Below are 22,143 nucleotides of genomic sequence, written 5' to 3'. Positions count from 1 at the left end.
ACTTCTCAGAACAGTAATAGAAGGTAAAGTTCCTGGAAAAAGAGGCAGGGGCAGACCATCAATGAGGTGGATGGATTGCATGTGTGGAGTGACAGATCTTCAGAGAGTTGAGGCTGCCAGAAAAGCAAACAACAGGACTACATGGCGAGGCCTGGTGCGGAACATCACCGAGCATCGGAGTGACCATACGGCATCTATAGATGCCCAGTGAACATAGTAGTTTCTGTGTTTTGAACTAATTTCAGTGTTTTGTATATTAGTTACAGCATCCACAACAGGCTCACATGTTCTAGTACACATGTTCTAGCACCTTGTGGAAGATTTTTGCAGCACGAGAAGATGAATCCATTTCATCTGTAACAAAAATAACAAGAAAACAGTCACAACTGAAAATATAAATGAAACAAGTACAGTATTGTGACAAAAAAAACTGGCATTTCATAAAATAAAAGAAATTACTTTACATACCTATTACGGGAACACTGTCATAAACCAAAATATAATACTTTTCTGTTCCACTGGAGTTGTAAATGACACAAGAAAAAACATGAAAAAAACTTATCTCAAGATGAGTCGCTTTTCCTCAACAAAATTGTAACATCATTCATCAGCGTTTGGAAACAACTGAAATGTGACACTGCTCTTGGTTCATTATAGAACATTATTTGAGCTGACCAAAGCAATACTAGCAAATTCATGCAGGAAGTATTGGAATTCAATTTATGTTGCTCTTCCTGACTGAAGGCCTATGTATTTAGAACACAATTCATACAAAAAATGAAATTAAAAAAATTTCGACTTGTGTCACTTTTCCTGCAGTGTGCGATACACACACACACTGCCATGATACTCGTGTGTGTGTATCACATACATAAGAAGTAGAACCTAGAGCACATCAGAGGTTTGAAAACAGAATTCTATTGACAAATTTGTTTTTGAAGATTTGGAGATTGTAGTTATTGGGAACACTTCATGAGGAGGAATGTTCAAGAAGACAAGAAAAGAAGTAGATTTGATTTATTTTGCAGTCTGATTGAAAAGGAATGTTGTGTACTGCTTGTGTTTTATCAGGCCTAACAGAAAGCAGAGGAATGATAGACGGCATCATTTCTCCACTTATCTCCAAACATGTTTTTTCCCCTTTATTTTTCCTCAGAATTCTCATATCTGTGGTCTCAATCCTTTGTAGAATAAACTGGTGTCCAAAATTTAAGGACAAACTACATATTTACTTGTATATGAAAAAATTTTCATGACTACAGTCATGAAATTTATTGCCAGCATACTAATAAGTTATATTACTCAAAAAATGTGTTAGAAATTTTGTACAAATTAAATTGAAATAACATTTTTGGCAAAAAAGTATGCATTTCCTAAGGACATAGTTAAGGAATTAATGTACAGTGCAGCAATGTGTCTCCCTATTGCATCCAAAACATGTTCTGGGGGTTGAGATCTGGGAAGTGTGCTGGCCACTCAATTCGATTAATATCCTTTGTCTCCAGAAATATCTCCACTGCTTGTGTACAATGTGGTGTTGCATTGTCATCTGTAATGATGAATTCTTTGCCTACAGCACCACAGAACAATCAAACATGATGTTGAAGAGCTTCATTGGAATAGTGTTCACCAGTCATAGTCCCTTTTTCCAGCATTTGTAGTTTGGTGCATCCATTAAGCATATGCCTCCCAACACTATGACTCCAGCACTGCCATATCTATCCCTTTCAAGAACATTCTTGCAATGGTAAGCAGTACCGCTTTCAAGCCAAATCAAGTGTAGTCTAGAATCGGAGGAAAGACTAAAACAACTCTTATCTGTAAAGAGCACATAAGCACATTGATGTCTTGTCCAGTTTTTATGGATATAACACCACTGAAAACATAACCAAAAATCTGCCTTAATGCTCCATGGTAGAGTGTGTCAGCAAACGTCTGGAACATATTCCACTGGCTTGAAACACTGCTCACAGTTTGAAGCACTATGTGAGACTCCAAACGCTCAGGAAATATCAGTAATTTTGTGGCCTTCTTCAAGCTTTCCAATAATTCTTCCCAGGATGAAATCATCTAGATGATGTCTTTGAGACATTACAAGTCATCCAAGTCTAACTTTATTCCTTCACAAAAAGATCTTTCTTCAAACACAATTCACTTAGTGCAACCTTTTGCATTTAACCTGTTGAATACTGCCATATGACCCCTTTGCATGCAATTCAAAAATTTGAATGTGTACTTGCTTTCTACTTGAAATTGTCATTTATACAAATTACCATAAGCTGATTTGTAAGAATTTGCAGTTGTAATCTTCTGAAATAGTATTCATTCATAGGTTTGGACACCAGTGTATTTTATTTCTAATGTGACTCTCATATCAATTTGTTAACAAATTAACAGATTTGTTTATTAATTTGCCATCTTTATAAGTCCAAATAGCGATCTCTAGTTCTGCTACTGAGAATTCAGTTAATGTTTTCCATATTGCTGGCTATTTTCAGGATTTTTTCCCCCCCCATAAAAATCTGTTATAGTAGTTATTCAATTTAGATACAGAATCCCAGAGTGGATTTATTTAGGAGTATAACACCTGCACAAAATAAAAATCAGATCTAGTATCTCTGATTTGGACATCAGCTTTAATCCATTATCTCTGAACAGATAACAAATAACAGTGGAGATAATATGCGACTTTGTATTACTCCTGACTTTAGAAAATATTTTCCTGCCCATTCTTCAATTCTAAATGATGCCAAGTAAAGGCTAGATGCATGTGTGCATGCACAAACATAGCTCTGCATGATATCCCATTTATATAAAGCAACTACACTGTTTTAAACGGCTTTTCTCTCGAAAAATTATCATATGCTTCTTTAAATCAAATCAAATGTGGTTTCCAGATCAAAACTTAAATATATACATACTGGCCACTGAATTAGAAACTTTTATTTAATACCATGTTCGACCTCCTTTAAATACCAATTCTAATCTGTATTGGCATGCACCAACTGATGCATCAACAATCTGAAACTAGAGCTTTTCAATCAAATGACATATTGCAAAACCACAGCTTTCAAACATTTGCCATAGCTTGCTCAATACATCTATTTTCAATTTATAAATCCCTTTGCTAATAAATGAAATGATATGACTAATAAATTAGCAAATATTGTAAGGTTTGCCATAATGATTACTGGCTACGGCAAGATAATGTTAGCATAAACATACAAAAACAACTGTCTTCAAATAGTAATAAAGATTTTTCCAACACAATATTCTAAAAAAAAAAAAATTATCTTTTTAGTATTTATTTCTTACTATACTATATAATAAAAAATTACCACATACAATTTTATCTTCTTGAAGTAAATCCCATAACAAAGTTTGGCCAGGTTTACAGACAGACTCCAAATCAAAATGGTTTGTGACATTCAACTCTCTAACTGGTCCTCTGTGGTGATGATGATGACTTTTAGTTCCATGAAGTTGTGGGGTGTACATACAGGCCATGTTAGCTAGTCTCTGAGTCATAGGATGAGAGCCAAGCTGTGCTTGAGCATGGGCAGCTAGCTGTGCTAACTCTTCTTCACAACCTGATTCTTCGCCTTCAAAGTCTGCCATGTTTTTCTCAGATTTGTTGCTTACTCTTGAACTGTTGCAGCTACCTTCATCTGGACTCAGAATGTCCTCAACCAAATCTCTGTTGTTAGTAGAATTTAAAAAAGAAAAAAGAAATAAACTGATCTATTACAAAATCATATTTGAGTAACAAGAAAATGCTGAAAAATCAAAGATATCTCATGCAGACATTGTTTGCCATTTATGACAAAATGTTAAAACTGCACTATCGTTTATATAATTATACAGTAATCTACCATTTGCCTGACTACATCAGGAAGGAAATTTGCCATACTGATAATTGAACGATCAGATAACTGAAGTACAATTATGTGGTGTTGTACCAGAAGTCAAATGATATACAAGGGTTGGTTAATTGAAGGGTCATTATTTTGAAGGTTGGATAGATGGTAGATTACTGTAGTACTCAAATAATTCTATTGATGAGAAAAACAAAGAGAAAATATGACTCTTATCTATAATTTATAAACCAAGAATGACCTTTTAAAACACTGCAAAGTACTATTAACTGGAAGAGATGACAACAACCACTGGCTACACATCTCAGGGAATAACTATCGTCTTATGTATGTCTCTTACATACAAAAGACAATAAATGTTACATTAACAGTCACCAGACCTGAATACGCTACTCAATAAAGGTGAAGAATTTCAATGATTCATGCTATGAATTCTTGACAATCTATTATTCTTATTCACAATGAACAAATAATGATAAATCTTCAGAACACCAACACAATAAGTTCCATCACCAGCTTGATGCCATCAATCAACAAAGTGGTGAAGAGATATTAATTGATGTTTAATGATGTTTAAAGAGATGTTTAATGAATCAATAAATGTTAAATTAAGAAATTTCATTAAATGATAACTTGAATACAGGCGACCTAAGGGGAAAAAAAAGGAAAATATTAATCTTTTGATCCTTTCTTTTAAGCTTACATGGTGATCCGAATGCATTTTTGAAAATTATGGAGACAACTACCGTGTTTGAATAAAAACTTTAGTTTAACTAAAATCTACATTCGACGTTTCGACCTTTATGTCAAGGTCATCTTCTGGAGCATACAACTATACACAAAAAACAAGCTACACTACATTCAAACTGGTTTGTTAAAGATACTGACCAACCGCTACAACAATTGTTGGCCTGACCTCTGGTGAGAAAAAAAAAATTATACATCAATGCTAGAGTCCTATTATTAATGTTATCTGTTGGGTGTAGAAATGGGCGCAACAACAAGTATCCCCTAAATCGACAAGGCCATAATCATAGACAAACAAGACAACAGAACAATGCTTAGAATATCCGAAACTATTGCCATAAAATGCGATGAAAATTCTATCAATGTCCACCGCCCCTACCTAATTTCCGAATGTTGGACGATCCAGAACTTACAAATTCAGCCATGCCTCCGGCCATGTAGTGACGACAAATGCCCTAATTTGGCAGATGCAACTTGCAGCCTTGACATAGCCTTACACTCATTCCGACAAGGTTCCGATGACGGTCAGACGAAGACCGAAGCAGTCCACACCCCGTTAACCCCTGTCCCAGTTTCCACATGATACCCTTCCCCTTCGGTCCCCCCCCACAAAAAATGCAGCCCTAAACAAAATAATATATATATATATATTATTAATAGCAACCCGGGTTTCCAAACTTATTTCCCACGTCAAAACACACCCCTATGTTCCTTCCCCCCCCCATAAACAACCTTCAGCAGGATCTTGGAATTGGAAGGCATCATAGAACCAAAAACAAGGTATGTACAAAATTTTTCCACCTCTTTTATTCTGCCATAATTGCCTTCTATACTCACCCATAATGTCCTAAAATATATATATACACCCCTTTTTTGAGTAATGTTAGCCAACGTATTAAAATAAGGGACACTCCTAAACAAAAACAGGCTATAATAGCCGTAATTATATTAATAGTGTTTAAGAGGAATAACATGGGAATTTTCCCAGAAACTATACTTAACAAGTATCTATCTATATACATATATTAACATCATGATTATACTTGTACATTCCAGCCCGTTGGTATGGAATGGTTTCTAATACTAGCTGAAGATTGAGAATCCTGACTTATGTTGGATCTTATATATTAGGTAGGCTGAATGTGTGCCATCCAGATCCTTGGAATTTTCATACCATCTTTATTGTTGATATTTGGGTGGTTTATAAGGATTTCGCAGGCTTCCTTAAATTTCCTTTCATACCAGGTTTTTGTGTGGTGTAAAGAGCGGGTGCTTTTCCAGTTGATTTGGTGTAAGGTGTTGAGCGCATGGTCTGAGAGGCCTGCTTCACCATAATGGTTATATTTAATGTGTTCTTTCTTGCGTATAGAGGATTATCCGTCCTGTTTCACCAATGTAGTAAGTTACAGGTGTAGTGGATGCAATAGACTCCAGGATGTGCTAATGGGAGGAGAGGATCCTTAGAGGAGTTGAATATGGTTTTAAGTTTAGTGGGTGGTTTAAAGGTGGCATTGAGGTAATAATGTTGTAGGATTCTGTTAATTTTTTCTGATAACCCTTTAATGTATGGGATGGCTATGGTTTTACTGTAATCTAGATTCGTTTTTGTTGTTGTTTTATGGTGTATTTTATTAATAGTATTTTTGTTATAGCCATTATTTATGAATGTGTCGCTGATTATTTTTAGTTCTTGTTTCAGGGCTTGCTGGTGAATAAAAACTTTAGATTAATATAACTAAAATCTACATTTGACGTTTCGACCTTTATGTCAAGGTCATCTTCTGGAGCATACAACTATACACAGAAAACAAGCTCCACTGCACTACATACTACACTACAGCCAGCAAGCCCTGAAACAAGAACTAAAAATAATCAGTGACACATTCATAAATAATGGCTATAACAAAAATACTATTGATAAAATACTCCATAAAACAACAACAAAAAAAACGAATCTAGATTACAGTAAAACCATAGCCATCCCATACATTAAAGGGTTATCAGAAAAAATCAACGGAATCCTACAACATTATAACCCTCAATGCCACCTTTAAACTACCCACTAAACTTAAAACCATATTCAACTCCTCTAAGGATCCTCTCCTCCCATTAGCACATCCTGGAGTCTATTGCATCCACTGCACCTGTAACTTACCATACATTGGTGAAACAGGACGGACAATCCCTATAAGCAAGAAAGAACACATTAGACACATTAAATATAACCATTATGGTGAAGCAGGCCTCTCAGACCATGCGCTCAACACCTTACACCAAATCAACTGGAAAAGTACCCGCTCTTTACACCACACAAAAACCTGGTATGAAAGGAAATTTAAGGAAGCCTGCAAAATCCTGATAAACCACCCAAATATCAACAATAAAGATGGCATGAAAATTCCAAGGATCTGGATGTCACACATTCAACCTACCTAATATATAAAATCCAACATAAGTCAGGACTCTAGCCAATCTTAAGCTAATATTAGAAACCATTCCATACAAACTGGCTAGAATGTACAAGTATAATCATGATGTTAATATATATGTATATAGATAGATACTTGTTGTTGCACCCAATGTATTTCTACAACCAATAGATAACATAATAATGGGACTCCAGCATTGATGTATAATTTTTTTTTTCTCATCAGAGGTCAGGCCAACAATTGTTGTAGCAGTTGGTCAGTATCTTTAACAAACCAGTTTGAATGTAGTGTAGCTTGTTTTCTGTGTATAATTGTATGCTCCAGAAGATGACCTTGACATAAAGGTTGAAACGTCGAATGTAGATTTTAGTTATATTAAACTAAAGTTTTTATTCAAACATGCATTCATCTTTTGAGTTCAGATTCATTTCTTGCTATAATTATTTCATCATCTATAAACAATAGATTTTTAACGCTTTTTCTACAAACAACAGATTTCATGCTGGAGAGTATACAACTTTATTTTTACAAATAAATTAATAAAATCAATTAACAAAGAATATTATGCATAGTTCCTCAGATATCATAAGCACATTATATGGTTCTGAGGATAAAAACATCCAAAAACCAATGAAAAAATATTTAGGCATGTTTGGAATATTAATATGAATGTGTTTGTAAATAAGCGTACAAGAAATTCATTTGAGTACATACCTCCCAATAATTTGCAAATACAGTGTTACATCTTGCAGCACTGCAAATAATGCTCTATTCTATAATATTTTATAAATATATATGTTGGTACATAGGATGACCAGCATACAAGACTAGGCCTAAATTTTAGGCTATTTTTAGATTTTAAGGTCAGTTGTATAAGACAACCCCCCAATTTCTTCTTTCTTGTATTAATGCAACATTAGGTATTGTTGTTACATCCATTATTTTTATATCTATGCATATCCGTTATTTTTTTGCATAGCATAGATTTAGTATTTACACGAATTACCCGAAAGTGATTAGCCCCAATTTTAATTAATTATTAATTTTGCATTTTTTTTCTAATTTTAAGATTATCATCATCATCATCATTATCATGATCAAATTCCTGCCATGTACCCTCAAGAGGTGTACAGGATAACAATTTTAATAATTTTAGGATTATTAAAATTGTTATCATTTAAAATCATGGAACCAGCAACAAAACGAAGAAGGTATGAAGCTCGATTTAAAATAAGGGTAATTGAAATGGCAAAGCAAACTAATAACTGTGCTGCTGCAAGAAAGTTTGACATAACTGAGAAGAAGGTAAGAGATCACATTTAAAGATCACGTGCAAGAAGAGTGGAATAATTGGATGTTGAGTGGTGAAAAATCATTTACAAATGGTGGATCTATGCATGCTGCATCAGTTGATATGTTGTGCAATTCTGTGATCAAAGCATGGAATAAAGTAAAAGTAGAAATTGTAATAAAATCATTTAAAAAGTGTGGTATCTCTAATCTTATGGAGGGTACGGAAGATGATCTGTTGTGGGACACTGATGATGATGATGAAAACAAAATCGATTCACCGGATTCAAACTGGGATCCATATGACGATCATTTAAACAATTAACCTGAAGAACTATTTTCAACAGATGAAGAAAATTAACATGAAAATTGAGGTTAATAATTATTATTTGTTTTTTAAGATTTACATTTATTGTAATATTTTAAATAAATTTATATAACAAAAAAATTAATCTGATTTGTTTATAAACACTGCCTATTTTCTTATATAACAATGTATTGTAACTTCCTAAATCATCCAAGAAATTAAGCTTCTCTTTTTATACTCACCGTATTAGACGACCCATGATTTCGAGGGGTTTTCTGTAGTATTTGAGAGTCGTCTTATATGCCGACATATACAGTGTGTGTGTGTATACAGGTATCCATTGCTTAATGTGGAATTTGATTAATGCAGCGAAATTAATTGTGACAATCCCTTTATATATGCGGCAAGAGTTTTAATTAACGTGCCTTTAAATTTAGCATGCAAAAATATTCAAGACTAGAGGAGCGTTTCCTGGCCAAGAGAAAGAAAGTTGTGAGCATGATGACGTCATCCCCTCCATTAAGCATTATAAGAGTGGGTGTATTACAAGCTCCAATTGTTTCTCTGTATTTACAGATTAAATTCTTTGTAAATTTTTTTCATCCAAGAAAGAATTTCATCCAAATTCTCTTAATGATCTGTGTGAGAATGTGAAAGTTTTATTTTTTCCTCCAAATATGGCATCATTGCTACAACCCATGGACATGGGCGTCATTGCAACTTCTCAAAGCCTATTTTCTTAAAAAGACATTTTTAAAGGCAGTAGAAACAAGAATGGGAGAAAATGCGATTATGCTCCAAGAATTTTGGAAAAATTTTAACATTAAGCACGCAATTGAAAACATTCACGACTCGTGGGAGCAAGTGTCTTCTAGCTGCATGAGAGCTGTTTGGAAAAACCTTTTGCCAGAATGCGCAAATGACTTAGGTGGTTTTCAAAATCCTGTCAACAACGTGGTTGAAGAAATCTTTGCAATTGGTGAAACCCTTGGTTTTGATAGTGTTGATGCAGAAGATGTTAAAGAATTATTGGATTCAAATTCAAAACAATTTCAATGACAACGATCTTCTTGAAATTGAACAACAACACGCATATGAAGACAACGAACAAATAGAATGTGAAGATGAGGTTCCAAAGGAGATAACAATCAAAGAACTAGATGGAATATTTTGCAGTTCAGAATCTTAAGCAGCAAGTAATGGATACGGATCCAGATGTTAATCGAAGAATGCTTGTTTGCCGAAGTCTAGAGAGTCATTTTGCTTGTTATCGTAGAATTCATGCCGATAAGAAAAAAACTAAAACTCTTCAAACAACTCTTGATAAAAAAAAAGTGCAGTAACTAATGTAGGTACAAGTATTTACTTTGCATTCATTTTTTATCTTTCCTAAAAGAGTACCATATAAAATGAATTATTAATACAGTAATCGATCATGGACGAATTGTAATTTTTATCATAATTACCAGTCTTTATATATATATATATATATATATATATATATATATATATATATAAAGGCTGTTTTTATGTGTTTCTCACTTACAAAAGTTTTAAATGCATAGTACACTAGAACTCTCATTTCCAGTATTACATAATTGTCCTGGTTTTCACATCCTTTCAGAAATTTTAGGCCAAATGGCCTCTAGTTTGATCTTTTTTTCATGGTCATACCAAACTACTAATTCTCCAGCCAGACGGTATCTGAGCATCTTTTAGGATATTCTCAAACTCTTTATTATTTCAGTATCTGAATATCTTTTAGGATTTTTTCAAACTGTTTATTATTTCAATGTATTTTAGCTTTTTTGTTATTGTTTTAGATTTAATCAATTATTGATTGAATTTAAGTTCTTTACACATTTGTTTTTTATTTATTTTATTTTTTTAATTTAATTAATTTTATTATTTTCAAATTTAATTAATTAATTTTTTTATTTTTTTTTTTTTGTGCATACATGAATGCATGTTATGGAGGCAATATAGTCTGCTGTTCTGAATAGATATTTTATTGCTCCACTATCTATTATGTTATTCATTCTGCAGTTTTTGTCATTCATATTTCACTTCCTTAATGTAGAGAAGTGAAATTGAAATTAAATGCTTCAGGAAAAATAACTCATTATTGGACCGAACATAAGACTAATGCACAAGTGCCGCAAGATTTGAACATCACTATTCCCTACTCTATTACCTGCTTGTTGGTAAAGTATTGTAGAAATCATGACAATCTGCATCTAGCAGGTTCAAGACTGTTAAAGATTTTGCTTCTTAAGAACATTAATTCTCAAGGATGTGTTATATAAGAGATAAGTCTCTCTTTCCTTCTTCTCTACAGATTCAAAGTTCTAAAAGCATTTCAGAATCTAGGCTGTACTTGAATGGCACACTTCAACCTTAGATTTTACCTAAGGCTGAAGTGTGCCATTGCCCTTTTCCCCCCTTCATCATTGAGGTCTCATTTGACCAGCACATCACTGAGAAGTTGTGAAAAAGCAAGGAAATCATTCTCCTTTATTTCAGTGACTTAGAACCTCCTTTTACCTCTCATCAACCATACAAACTAGGCATCTAATATCCATCTCTAGGCATCATAATTTTTATTTCCTCTTCAATTTGTTTCTATACTCTTTCAACTGTTCCTGCTCCTTGAGGCTAGAGTGCGATAGTGATCACAGTACAATTAGTCTATTGATATAATAAGTCTATTGATCAATGGTCTCCAGAGATGGTTTTTTTAAGCAATGCAGCACTCACTGCACTGAACATTACACGTTAATGTTCTAATTCTGCCCTCCACATGTGCTGGAACAGGTTTCCACATGCTTCACAGTCTCTGGAAAACTCATAATTTTCTTAAAAACACAAACAGCATCAAAACATCTCCCTCCAACTGCTTGATGTCACATGTAGAACAGACAAACAGTCTCATATGGTTATAATGCAAGTAGAGAACATTCTTTTATAGTAAGTAATGTCAGTTGAAAGAAGTAGTGCTGGCAGAACTTGCTACAAGTCAAAAATATGTGCTCTTTCATCTGGATTTTGCTCATCTGATATCTGCTATTTTACTCTTGTATCTTCTTTCAGCTTTTAAAATGTGAAAATCATGCAGGACGGAAATATTCTCTCACCCTTCTGTATTTCTAGTTCCTCCTTTCCATTTCAAATTCATCACGCTTTTTACAGGTTGCGTATGGCTCCTTAAATTTGTAGCCTAGAGCATTTAATATATCTCTGAAGACATCATGCAAAAACAAGTATTTTCACGTTGCTCTTTTTTTCATTTTCTGATATTACTCATGCATAATTTGCACATTACGTGGCTGGAAAGATATATTTTCTTGGATAAATCTCTTCATGAATAGTGGCTCACATGTTTTGGATGCTTCTCAATGAAAGCTTTAATTTCATTATGCTCATCTAATAATTTGTTTACAGAGGCACACCTTTCCCTTGCATCAAGTGCATTAAAACCAGTTGGAGAATCTTGTAGTTTATGAACAAGAACATCTATTTTCCCTCTTGTCACTCCGTGCACATGCATAAACATTTTATTGCATCTAATATTTATGATGTTCCTAGACATCAATTATCATCATCATCAAATTCCTGCCATGTACCCTCAAGCGGTGTACAGGATATGATAGTACTACATGAAAAAAATTTACATCATTACTAACTTACTATCTACAATTTTCCTCCAAATCAGTCTGTTACTTGTCAAGACTCCAACATTATCAGATCTTATATTTCTATCATCTAAGGCACTCTGTACCGTATCAATCCACCTATATCTTGGTCTTCCTCTGGGTCGTTTTGCTAATCTTTCTTCACCCATTTTGTTTAAGTGACCATACCACCTGAGATTAGCTCTGCTAACACAATCCTGGATGCTGACAATGTCAAGTTCTTTAATAATTTCCATTTTTTAATACGATATTGCAATTGATGCCATCTGTTCATGCCTCTAATATTTCTCAGAATTTTCATATCTGCAGTCTCTATTCTTTGGTCAAGTGTTTTACTTCTGACCCAGCTCTCAGATCCATAAGTTAAAATTGTTTGACTACTGTCTTGTATACAGCTAATTTAGTGTTCCAACTAATTTCTATCTTATTCCATATCATTTTATTCAATTGACTTCCCACATACCAGCTTTGCTGATTCTGTTGTCTATTTCTATACTGAATTTACCATCTTCACTAAAAATCATGCCTAAGTAGCTGAAATGTTTTACTTGTTCCACAGGTTCTCCATTCACAACATAGTTCACATTTTCAATGATTCTGCTTAATTTCATTGTCTTTGTCTTTTTAAACCATGTCTATTACAACAGTTATTCAATTTAGTCAGAGAATCTTGCAGACTTTTGGCAGATTTATTGATAAGTATAACATCATCTGCATAAAGCAAAGATCTGACGTTAACATCTCCAATTTTCATATCACGTTTAATACCACTTTCCTTCATAATGTGATCCATATAGATAATGAATAACAGAGGGCATAATGTACATCCTTGTCTCACACCAGATTTAACATTAAACAATCTTCCTCTACTTCCTTCAATTCTAACTGCTAACTTACAACTCAAATAAAGACTAAGTATTGCTTGATATAATGCCCCATTGACACCATATAACTGTAGTGTATTGAATAGCTTCTCTCTTGGCACCTTGTCATATGCCTTTTCCAGATCAACAAAACTTAAATACAGATCTTTGTTATATTCCTGTGCTTTCTCGACTATTTGTCGTAAAGTGAAGACCTGATCTGACAGCCTCTATTTGGCCTGAATCCAGCTTGCTCTTCACCAAGCTTTTCTTCCACAATTCTTCTGAACCGATTCTCAAGTATACTTGCATAGATCTTGCCAGGAACACTTAGTAGGGAAATATCTCTGTAATTCTCACATTCAGTTTTATTTCCCTTTTTATATATGGGTACTATGAGAGCTCTATTCCAATTATTGGGAATTTGTCCCTCTGCCCAGGTTTTCTGAACTATGCAGTGCAGCTACTGTAAGACTTTTATACCACCATACATCAGCATTTCCGGTCGAATATCATCTACTACTGCTGCTTTTCCACACTTTAAGCCTTTGATGGCTTTTTCTACTTCAAGTATGGATATTTATTCCTGACTGCATGCCTGGTCAGTGTTTTTTATCACTGTGCTGTCATCACTACTTGTTTCATTTAGCAGTTGTTCAAAGTAATTACTCCATACTTCAAGGATATCTTTTTCTTCCATTTTCATGTCACCTTTATCATCTCTAACTCTTTTTACAGCAATCTTTCCTCCTTTTCTAAGCTTCTTCAACAACCTCCAGAATATTTTGCCACCTTCTTGATATTTATTTTCTAAATAAATATCAAGAAGGTGGAAAACGTTATTTGGAAAAATAATGTTTTCCAAAGTCACTATAACTATAAATTGAAAAGACTGGAATGATAGTTTAATCAAAGTATCATTAGGCATGTTATTGTTGTGTAACCTCTGTATATGACTGCTAGCACAGGAGAGGTCTTAAATGTCACACATATTAATTAATGATTTCCAAGTGTTTTGAAGGATCATTTCTTGGTTTCTATTTAGTGTACTGTGAACTATGCCTTTTGAGTGAATTAACTCAGACTTCTTCCTGTCAAAGTAATCCTCTTAAGTAGGGCATGAAGGATATTTGCCAATCTGTTGTGTGATATTCTTTGCAAGTTTACTTTTTTCTTCCCTTTTGTTTTCAACAGTGCCTATATATGATCTTCATTGTAGATTTCAAAACTTCTCTCAATTTGATCTACATACAACTTTTCACAGGAACATGTATACAATTGTATACACCCACATGTTTATAAAATGTAACTCTGTCTTAGGGAATGTAAAAAGCTTTTTAAGGTGTTGACTGCTTTTAACATTTAGGATATTTTTCTTCATTCATTGCCAACGTAGGTATGGATAACTATGCCTTTGTAATTAATTTCTGGGTTATCACTGGATGGTTCATCCGAAAATAAAAGTTTCTTTAGTACTTTTTTGAGTAGATATTTTGAAGCAACTGATTAAATAGGATTTGAAGTTTTTGTTTGTTTTTTTAAATTTCATTTTTTAATATGTATCAAGCTCTGTTTTCCAAGGTTTTGATTATATCTAATTTTTGTTGAGGATGACTTGTAGGTAGTTGTCTATGAGGGTTTCTTTCCTATAGACTTCTAGTGATAATCCTCCAGTGATGTTTTTGTTGATAGGATGTCTAGGAATAGTAATTTTTTATTCTTTTCTACTTCTAATCTGAATTTTATTTTTGGATGTTGATTATTCAGAAAATATACAAAATCTTCAAGGTCTTTGTGGATATGATTCCAAATGATAAAGATATCAACATACCTACACCACAGATGTCAGTTTAAGGTCACCTATGCTATAGCTGATTCTGCAAATTTTTCCACGTATAAGTTGGAAAGCAGAGGCAATAGATGTGAGCCCATTGCAAGAGTAAAATTTTCCTTTCCAAGAGAAGAAATATATTCCCTTTTGAGGCAATGATGGAAGAGATGTGAAATGTCCAGAGGATATAGGCTTTCATGTATATCTATTGATTCTTCCACAGAGACATTGGTAAAATGAAACTACAACTAAATTAGCTAATATGTCTGGTGGGGAAATTTGAATGTTTGAAAATTTATCAACAAAATGTGTCAAGTTTTTCAAGTAGGAGTTTGCAAGTCTGATATGATGCTTGAGGAGATTATTAAGTGTTTAGAGAAAAGATATGTTACAAGGCGTCTGCCATCAACTACTGGAAGTAGAGGATGTCTGTCTTATGAACTTTAGGCATGCCATATAATCTTGGAGTGTCATGTATCTGGACTTCAGTTTTTTTAGGGTCTTCTGTAAATTCAAAAGTACTGGAGATCATATCATTAGTTTTTATATGTGTGGAAGGGTCCATTAACATGGAGATGATTTTGGTATCAGAGTCTGCACTATTTATAATGGCTAATCAATTCCATTTGTCTGCTTTAAGTATAATGAGTTCACCAAATAATGTTACATAAATTTCTTAAAGCATCTTTCTCTGAAGCTGAGAAATTATTTTCTAGCATGCAACTTTTAATAAAACTGATGCATTAAGTAATCTTATAGATAATGCCTTTTGCAGGTGATGGTAAAAATTTAACAGCTGTTTCAAACACCTGTCATAATGTCCACTTTCGTAGTATGTCTTGGAGTAATGGAATAATTAAAGCCTTTGTTTAGGGCCGAAGTTTCTATATTAGTAAGATTATAGTTTAAAAAATTTATACAACTATATTAAAATTCATAAAGGTTCCATTTTTGTGAACTCTATTGTACAGATACTTGAATTTTTCTGACAGTCCATATTCACCTTTTTTCTATTCTTGAGACCTCCTTCAAATGCATGCTATTTATGATATTCCATATATTTGTGAATATTGAATTAGCCAGTGCAATGTAGGTGATATGCTTTTTGTTTAGTTTTTTGAATTTTGGCTCACAAAAGAGCAAAACTTGCATTTCTATATATCCGCAATGCTTTTGAAGAATGTTTATTTTCTTTGGAATTTTTATTTTATCCCTAAAATATTTCAAAAAATTTAGTCTGTTGGATCATTCCTTGGTTTCTATTTAGTGTGCCCTTTGAGCGAATGATCTCGGAGGACATCTTGAACAATCTGTCAAAGTAATTCTTTTCTAACTATGGCATAGAGGATGCCCTACTTAGAAAAACAAGGCATCCTTCATGTCCTAAAAAGAATTAAGACAAAATTAATAAAACCTTAAGACAAATATACAAATATTCTTAAGGAATAAGTAGAAAAATATGAAAACAAAATGTTAGAAACAAACTGACAAAATCTAATAACTGATTCAGGAGAGAAAGTGTTTGGAAAAATTATCAGCAAAGAAACAAATCCTTTATTTTTTCACTGGATTAGAAAGCAAATTATGCTTAAGAAGTTATATTATTTTACTGAAGTGTGAGCAAAAAAACTTGATTGTGATGTAACTCTTCAAAATTAGTCTACATAAGCAGATGAACTATGCACATAATTGTCCTAGCATCTATCCCAAAATGCACAGCAATTTCCTGCATATGCACATACTGCCATGCATTATAAGAAAGGCCATCAGGCAGACCAGTTTTAACTATCATTGAGATCTTGAGTGGAAGTCATATTTCCACATATAGTTGTAAATATAAATGGAGATCTAAACAGCAGAGTAGGAAATGAATCCCAGGGACATATAGAAATGTTTTGGGAAAGTTTTAAGAAAAGATCAAGGCTAATAATAATAATAATAACAGTAAGTATCTGCTGGATTTCTGCTCAGCATATGAACTAGTCATTACTAACAGCATGTTCCAACATTGCACAAGTTCACATAGAGAGAAGACACAAGAAATGAAAAAAGTCTCGTTCTTTTGCATGAGACCGGAATTAAATCACTTCCATCACTTGAAACACTTTGGCCATCCTGTTCACACTGCAATGGCAAAATGTTTTCTTCAGTAAAAGGAACTAAATTAGCACTAATTTCCAGTAATTCTGAAGGTTGACTTTTTTTATCACAAACTCTGTAATTAATTGTTGAGATCTTGTTTTGACTAGATCTTTGTCCCTGAACACTTTACATAGAATTGACTGGAAAAACACCTGTGTTTACATCACACCAAAACATGGTATGAACGTAAATTTGAGGAGGCCTGTGAGATTCTTATCAATCACAGTAATCTTAACAATAATGATGGTCTAAAAATCCCAAACATATGGAAGGCACATATTCTACCCAATTAATCTTTCTCCCTAAGAATTAATTTTAAATAGAACCATAAGTAATCCAGGATCCTAAATCTAATATAGCAATTGTAATGTTAAATTATGACATCATTTTCACACTATCTATATGAAAGAATGTTTCTCTGATGTCTTAAATTGCATTTACATTAAAACGGCAAGAGGAAATGTCTAAAATTAATCTTTTTTATGACAAAAAACATGTGTGTGGGGGGATGGGAATCAGTATTTGTTTGTTGGTTATTAGGGTAGAATATGAATCCTAATTGTACTTCCTCGAGTAAACTTTGTTTCAAGAGATTTGCTGCCCAGGCATCTTTCTTTTTGATATCTTCAAGCTGGTTCAGAATACAAGAGTATGCAGAGATTTTGAAATTGACCATCACTTAGCTTTAAGTAGGATAAAACTGAATAGTACATTGAAAAGAACAGTATGTAAAAAAAGTTCAAAAAATAATTAAAGTTGAGTAGCTTTGTAGGCACAACTATACAAACATTATTAAAGAAAGAATGAAACAGCTCAAAAACAAGAACCAAACCTTGGAGTCTCAGTGGCAAACTCTGAAGAAAACACTGATTGATTCAGCTAGAGAGGAACGGAATTAAGTTGTCTGCAAGGATAGAAAAATAAGAACACTATGGTGGACACAAGAAGTTAAAGAAGCAATCCTGGAAAAAAAAAATCATACCAAAAGTTCTTAGCAAATAAGTTGGCAGATGTCCTAGAGAGCTGAGCTACCAACGAAAGTAGCTAAATAAAAGTCATGGGAAGAGTGGCAAGAATATAGAAAACAAATATCAAGGAATGTGGCAAAATGTTCTGGAGGCTATTGAAAAAAGCTTAGAAATGGAGGAAAGTGCACTGTAAAAGGGATCAAAAATGATAAAGGTAACATAAAAATTGAATATAAGGATATACTAGATGTGTGGGTTAGTAACTTTGAAAAACTGTTAAAACACAATCGGTGACAGAACTGTAGTAGAAAAATTTCAAGCAAAATGCAAACAGGAATACATATCAATTCTTAAGACAGAAAAAAGTAGTCAGAAACCACTCAGCCAACCAGGCTGGAAAATTTTGCAGTTAACTACACTGCTTAGAAAAATAAACCTCATCTCCCATACATCAAAAATACTTATGAGAATCCTAACATGGAGAATTGCATCTAAGGTGGAAGAATTTCTTGGAGAAGATCAGTTTGGTTTCAGGAAAGGTAGGGGAACAAGAGATGTGATTGGACTGTTAAGAATAATAAGTGAAAGAAGTCTGGAAGTGAATAAAGAGGTTAATATCTGTTATATAGATTTTGAAAAAGCTTTTGAGTTTGTAAAATGGGATAAGATGGTGGAAGTAATGGAAAAGATTGGTGAAGATTGGTATAGATTGGAAAGACAAAAGGCTAATTATTTCACTATATATGAGACAAACTGCCATGGGGAGAGACATATATAGTACAACAGAACCAGGTATCATTGGATGAGGAGTAAGACAAGGCTGTTCTCTGTCACCAATTTTGTTTAACATGTATTCCAAAGTAATGTTAAAAGAAGCACTGGAGAATTCAAAAGAAGGAATAAAGACTGGAGGTAGACAAATATTTGCAATACGATATACAGATAACAAAGCATTATTATCAAATGCTGAAACAGGACTACCACATCTGTTGAACAGATTACTGGAGCCTGTATCAATTATGGAATGAAAATTAACATAAGAAAAACAAAGGTAATGAAAGTAGCAAGGAAAGAGGCAAATATGGATATCAGAATAAATGGGGGAAAATTGAATCAAGTAAAGACATTTCAATATCTAGGAAGTGTGATTATTTTAGACACTTTTATGTCACTTTTACATCTTCCATTGATGGAAGATGTAAAAGTGACATAAAAGCAAGAATAGTGATGGGAAGAGATACCCTTAATAGAAAATGGAATTTATTCAGAAGTAAAATGGACAGAAACCTAAAGAAAAGACTAATAAAATGTTATGTGTGGAGTGTTGCCCTCTATGCAGCTGAAACTTGCACACTGAAGAAAGAAGAAATTAAGATTTTGGAAAGCTTTGAGATGTGGATTTGGAGAAGGATGGAAAAAATCAAATGGACAGATAAAATAACTAATGCAGAGGTCTTAAAAAGAGTAGAAGAAGAAAGAAGTCTGTTAAGAGGATAAAAAGAAGAAAGGGAAACTGAATCGTACATATTCTGAGAGGAAATGGAATCATCAGAGATGCCATTAAAGGAAAATAGACAGAAAAAGACCCAGAAGAAGAGTAACATAAACAATGCTAGATGACATGCTGAATGAGACAGGTAAACAACCTTGAAAGAGAAGGCTCAGAACAGAAGAGTGGAAGAAAAGTTTTTTGCTACTAGGAGAAGAACCTGCTCAATTACAGAATACTTAAGAAGAAGACACTGCATAATTCAGAGTGCCTGGTAATAGGGTCAAATTCCAGATGATTGGAGTAGAGCTCTTATAGTACACATCTATATAAAAAAAAAATATTTAAAAAAAAGAGAATAAAGCTGAATGTCAGAATTACAAAGAAATTTCTCTACAAATTGTTCTAAGTAAAATTTATGCAAGCTTGCTTGGAGAGAGGCTGAGAAAAATTGTGGAAGAGAAATGGGGAGAAGAACAAACTGGATTCAGGCAAAATAGAGGATATCAAAATCATATTTTTACTTTCACTTGTGTTCTCTTAGAGAATACAGAGAAAAATGAAAGAAAGCAAAGCACTGTGTAAAACTAGCTAAAAAAAATTCATAGGAAGACTTTGGTAAGAACATTGAAAAAAAAATAACTGAAGGTTATTGAAAAAGCTCAGAAATGGAGAAAAGAGTACTGTGAAAGGAATTAGAGATAATAATGGAGACATGAAAACTGAGCATAAAAAATATTCTTAATGTATGAGGTAAGTGCAGTACACAATTCAGAAGCCTGGTCGAAGGTCTGAATTCTGTTTGGAGTAAAGCTCTAATAGCATCCATCTATGAATAGGGAAACAAAACTGATGTAAGAATTACAAAGGTATTTCCCTACTGACTGTTCTTGGTAAGATTTATTTAAATCTACTTGAGAAACAGCTAAGAAAAATTGTGGAAGGGAAGCTTGGAGTAGAACAACCTGGATTCAGGCCAAATAGAGATTGTCGGAGTCAGATTTTCACTTTAAGACAAATACCTGAGAAATCATGGGAGTATCACAAGGATCTGTACTTAAGTTTTGTAAATCTGGAAAAGGCAAACAGCAAGGTGTCCAGGGAAAAGCTTTTCAAAACACTACACTTATATGGGGTAAATGGAACTTTATACAGGCAATACATAGTCTATATTTAAGTTGTAAGACAGCAGTTAGAATTGAAGGAATAGAGGAAGATGGTTTGATGTAAAATCAGGTGCAAGACAAGGATGCACATTATCTCTGCTCTTATTCATCATGGTATATATTAGGGATGCACAGACCGCAGCAGGCGGCCCTCCTTTGATTTGTGGCAGCCCGCCTCACTGTGCATTATTTTAACTTTAACAAGTTACATGATAGGTAATCTTTAAAAATGGTACATGCGCAAAGCAAAGTAGCTGTAACGTCATGATTGCCTGTGTACTTACAATAATCGGTTAGTAATAATGTTAACAAATTTTATAATTTGTCTATTTGTCATATGACTATTTTGTTTTCGTAGGTGCGGTTGCTACAATTAATTATCACCCCTAGGAAACGGTAAAAAAATAATTTCTACAATGGATAAATCAGGTAAATCAGGGCCAAGTAGGAAACGCAAACTACAGGATGAAAAATGGCAGTTTCAGGATAGGACTGAAAAATAGGGTTTTGTGCAGTCATTTAATAATATCATGTGCTTGATTTGCAAAAGTGCTGTAGCCATACCAAAAGAATACAATATAAAGAGACACTATGAAAGTCTGCATTCTACATTTTCAAATCTACCCGAAGAACTAAAGATTTCATTTTTGAAACGAGAATTGACAGGTCAGCAAGTGATGTTTACAAAACCTATTCAAGATTCAAAAATCCCAACAGAAATAAGTTTTGAAATACCTCGCCTTATAGCAAAAAGGTGTCGACTATTTATAGATGGAGATTTCATTAAAGATTGCCTTGAGATAGCTGCTAAAAAAATTTGTCCTGAATCAGCCAAAAATGTTGAGAAAATTTCAGTTAAACAGGATGACTGTGCAAAGAAGAATTACTGCAATGTCGGAAAATGTAAAGGACCAATTAACATATTATTCAAAGAAATTTTCCTATTTTTCATTAGCTATTGATGAATCAACTGACATTACTTCCACAGCCCAGTTGTTAATATTTGCACATGGAATAACGCAAGAGTTTGAGGTAAGTAAGTAGTTGATTGGAATGAGTTCATTGTCAGATCAAATGAAAGGTAATGACATGTTCACTGGGCTTTTGGAACAGTGTTCCAAAATTGATTTAGATCTGTCAAAATTATCAGGTATCAGGACTGACGGAGCTAATTCTAGATTGGTAACATTATTGAAAAAGCATTTGGGATGGCATGACGATGAGTTGATACAATTCCACTGTATAATCCACCAGGAGAGCTTGTGCCCTAAGAAACTTGGATTTGAACATGTCATGAAAGTTGTCGTTTCGATGATTAATTTTATAAAATCCAGTGGCCTTAAT

General features: G+C 33.6%; 1 protein-coding gene across 1 annotated transcript in view; it reads right to left on the bottom strand.

Annotated features, from left to right (window-relative positions):
• Positions 1 to 22,143, bottom strand: part of puf (ubiquitinyl hydrolase 1 puf) — a 1,013,305-nt gene that overhangs the window by 814,023 nt on the left and 177,139 nt on the right. Inside the window, exon 12 of the mRNA XM_090399560.1 lies at positions 3,346 to 3,697. Within this exon, the coding sequence (XP_090255686.1) occupies positions 3,346 to 3,697 (352 nt within the window). The remainder of the gene's footprint in view (positions 1 to 3,345; positions 3,698 to 22,143) is intronic.

The sequence above is a fragment of the Typopeltis vanoorti genome, chromosome 10, assembly GCF_054136105.1.
Source record: "Typopeltis vanoorti isolate ZY-2024b chromosome 10, IOZ_Tvanoo_1.0, whole genome shotgun sequence".
Lineage (NCBI taxonomy): Eukaryota > Metazoa > Arthropoda > Arachnida > Uropygi > Thelyphonidae > Typopeltis > Typopeltis vanoorti.
Note: the sequence above shows the minus strand (reverse complement) of the source record. Positions and strands in the feature narration are given on the sequence as shown.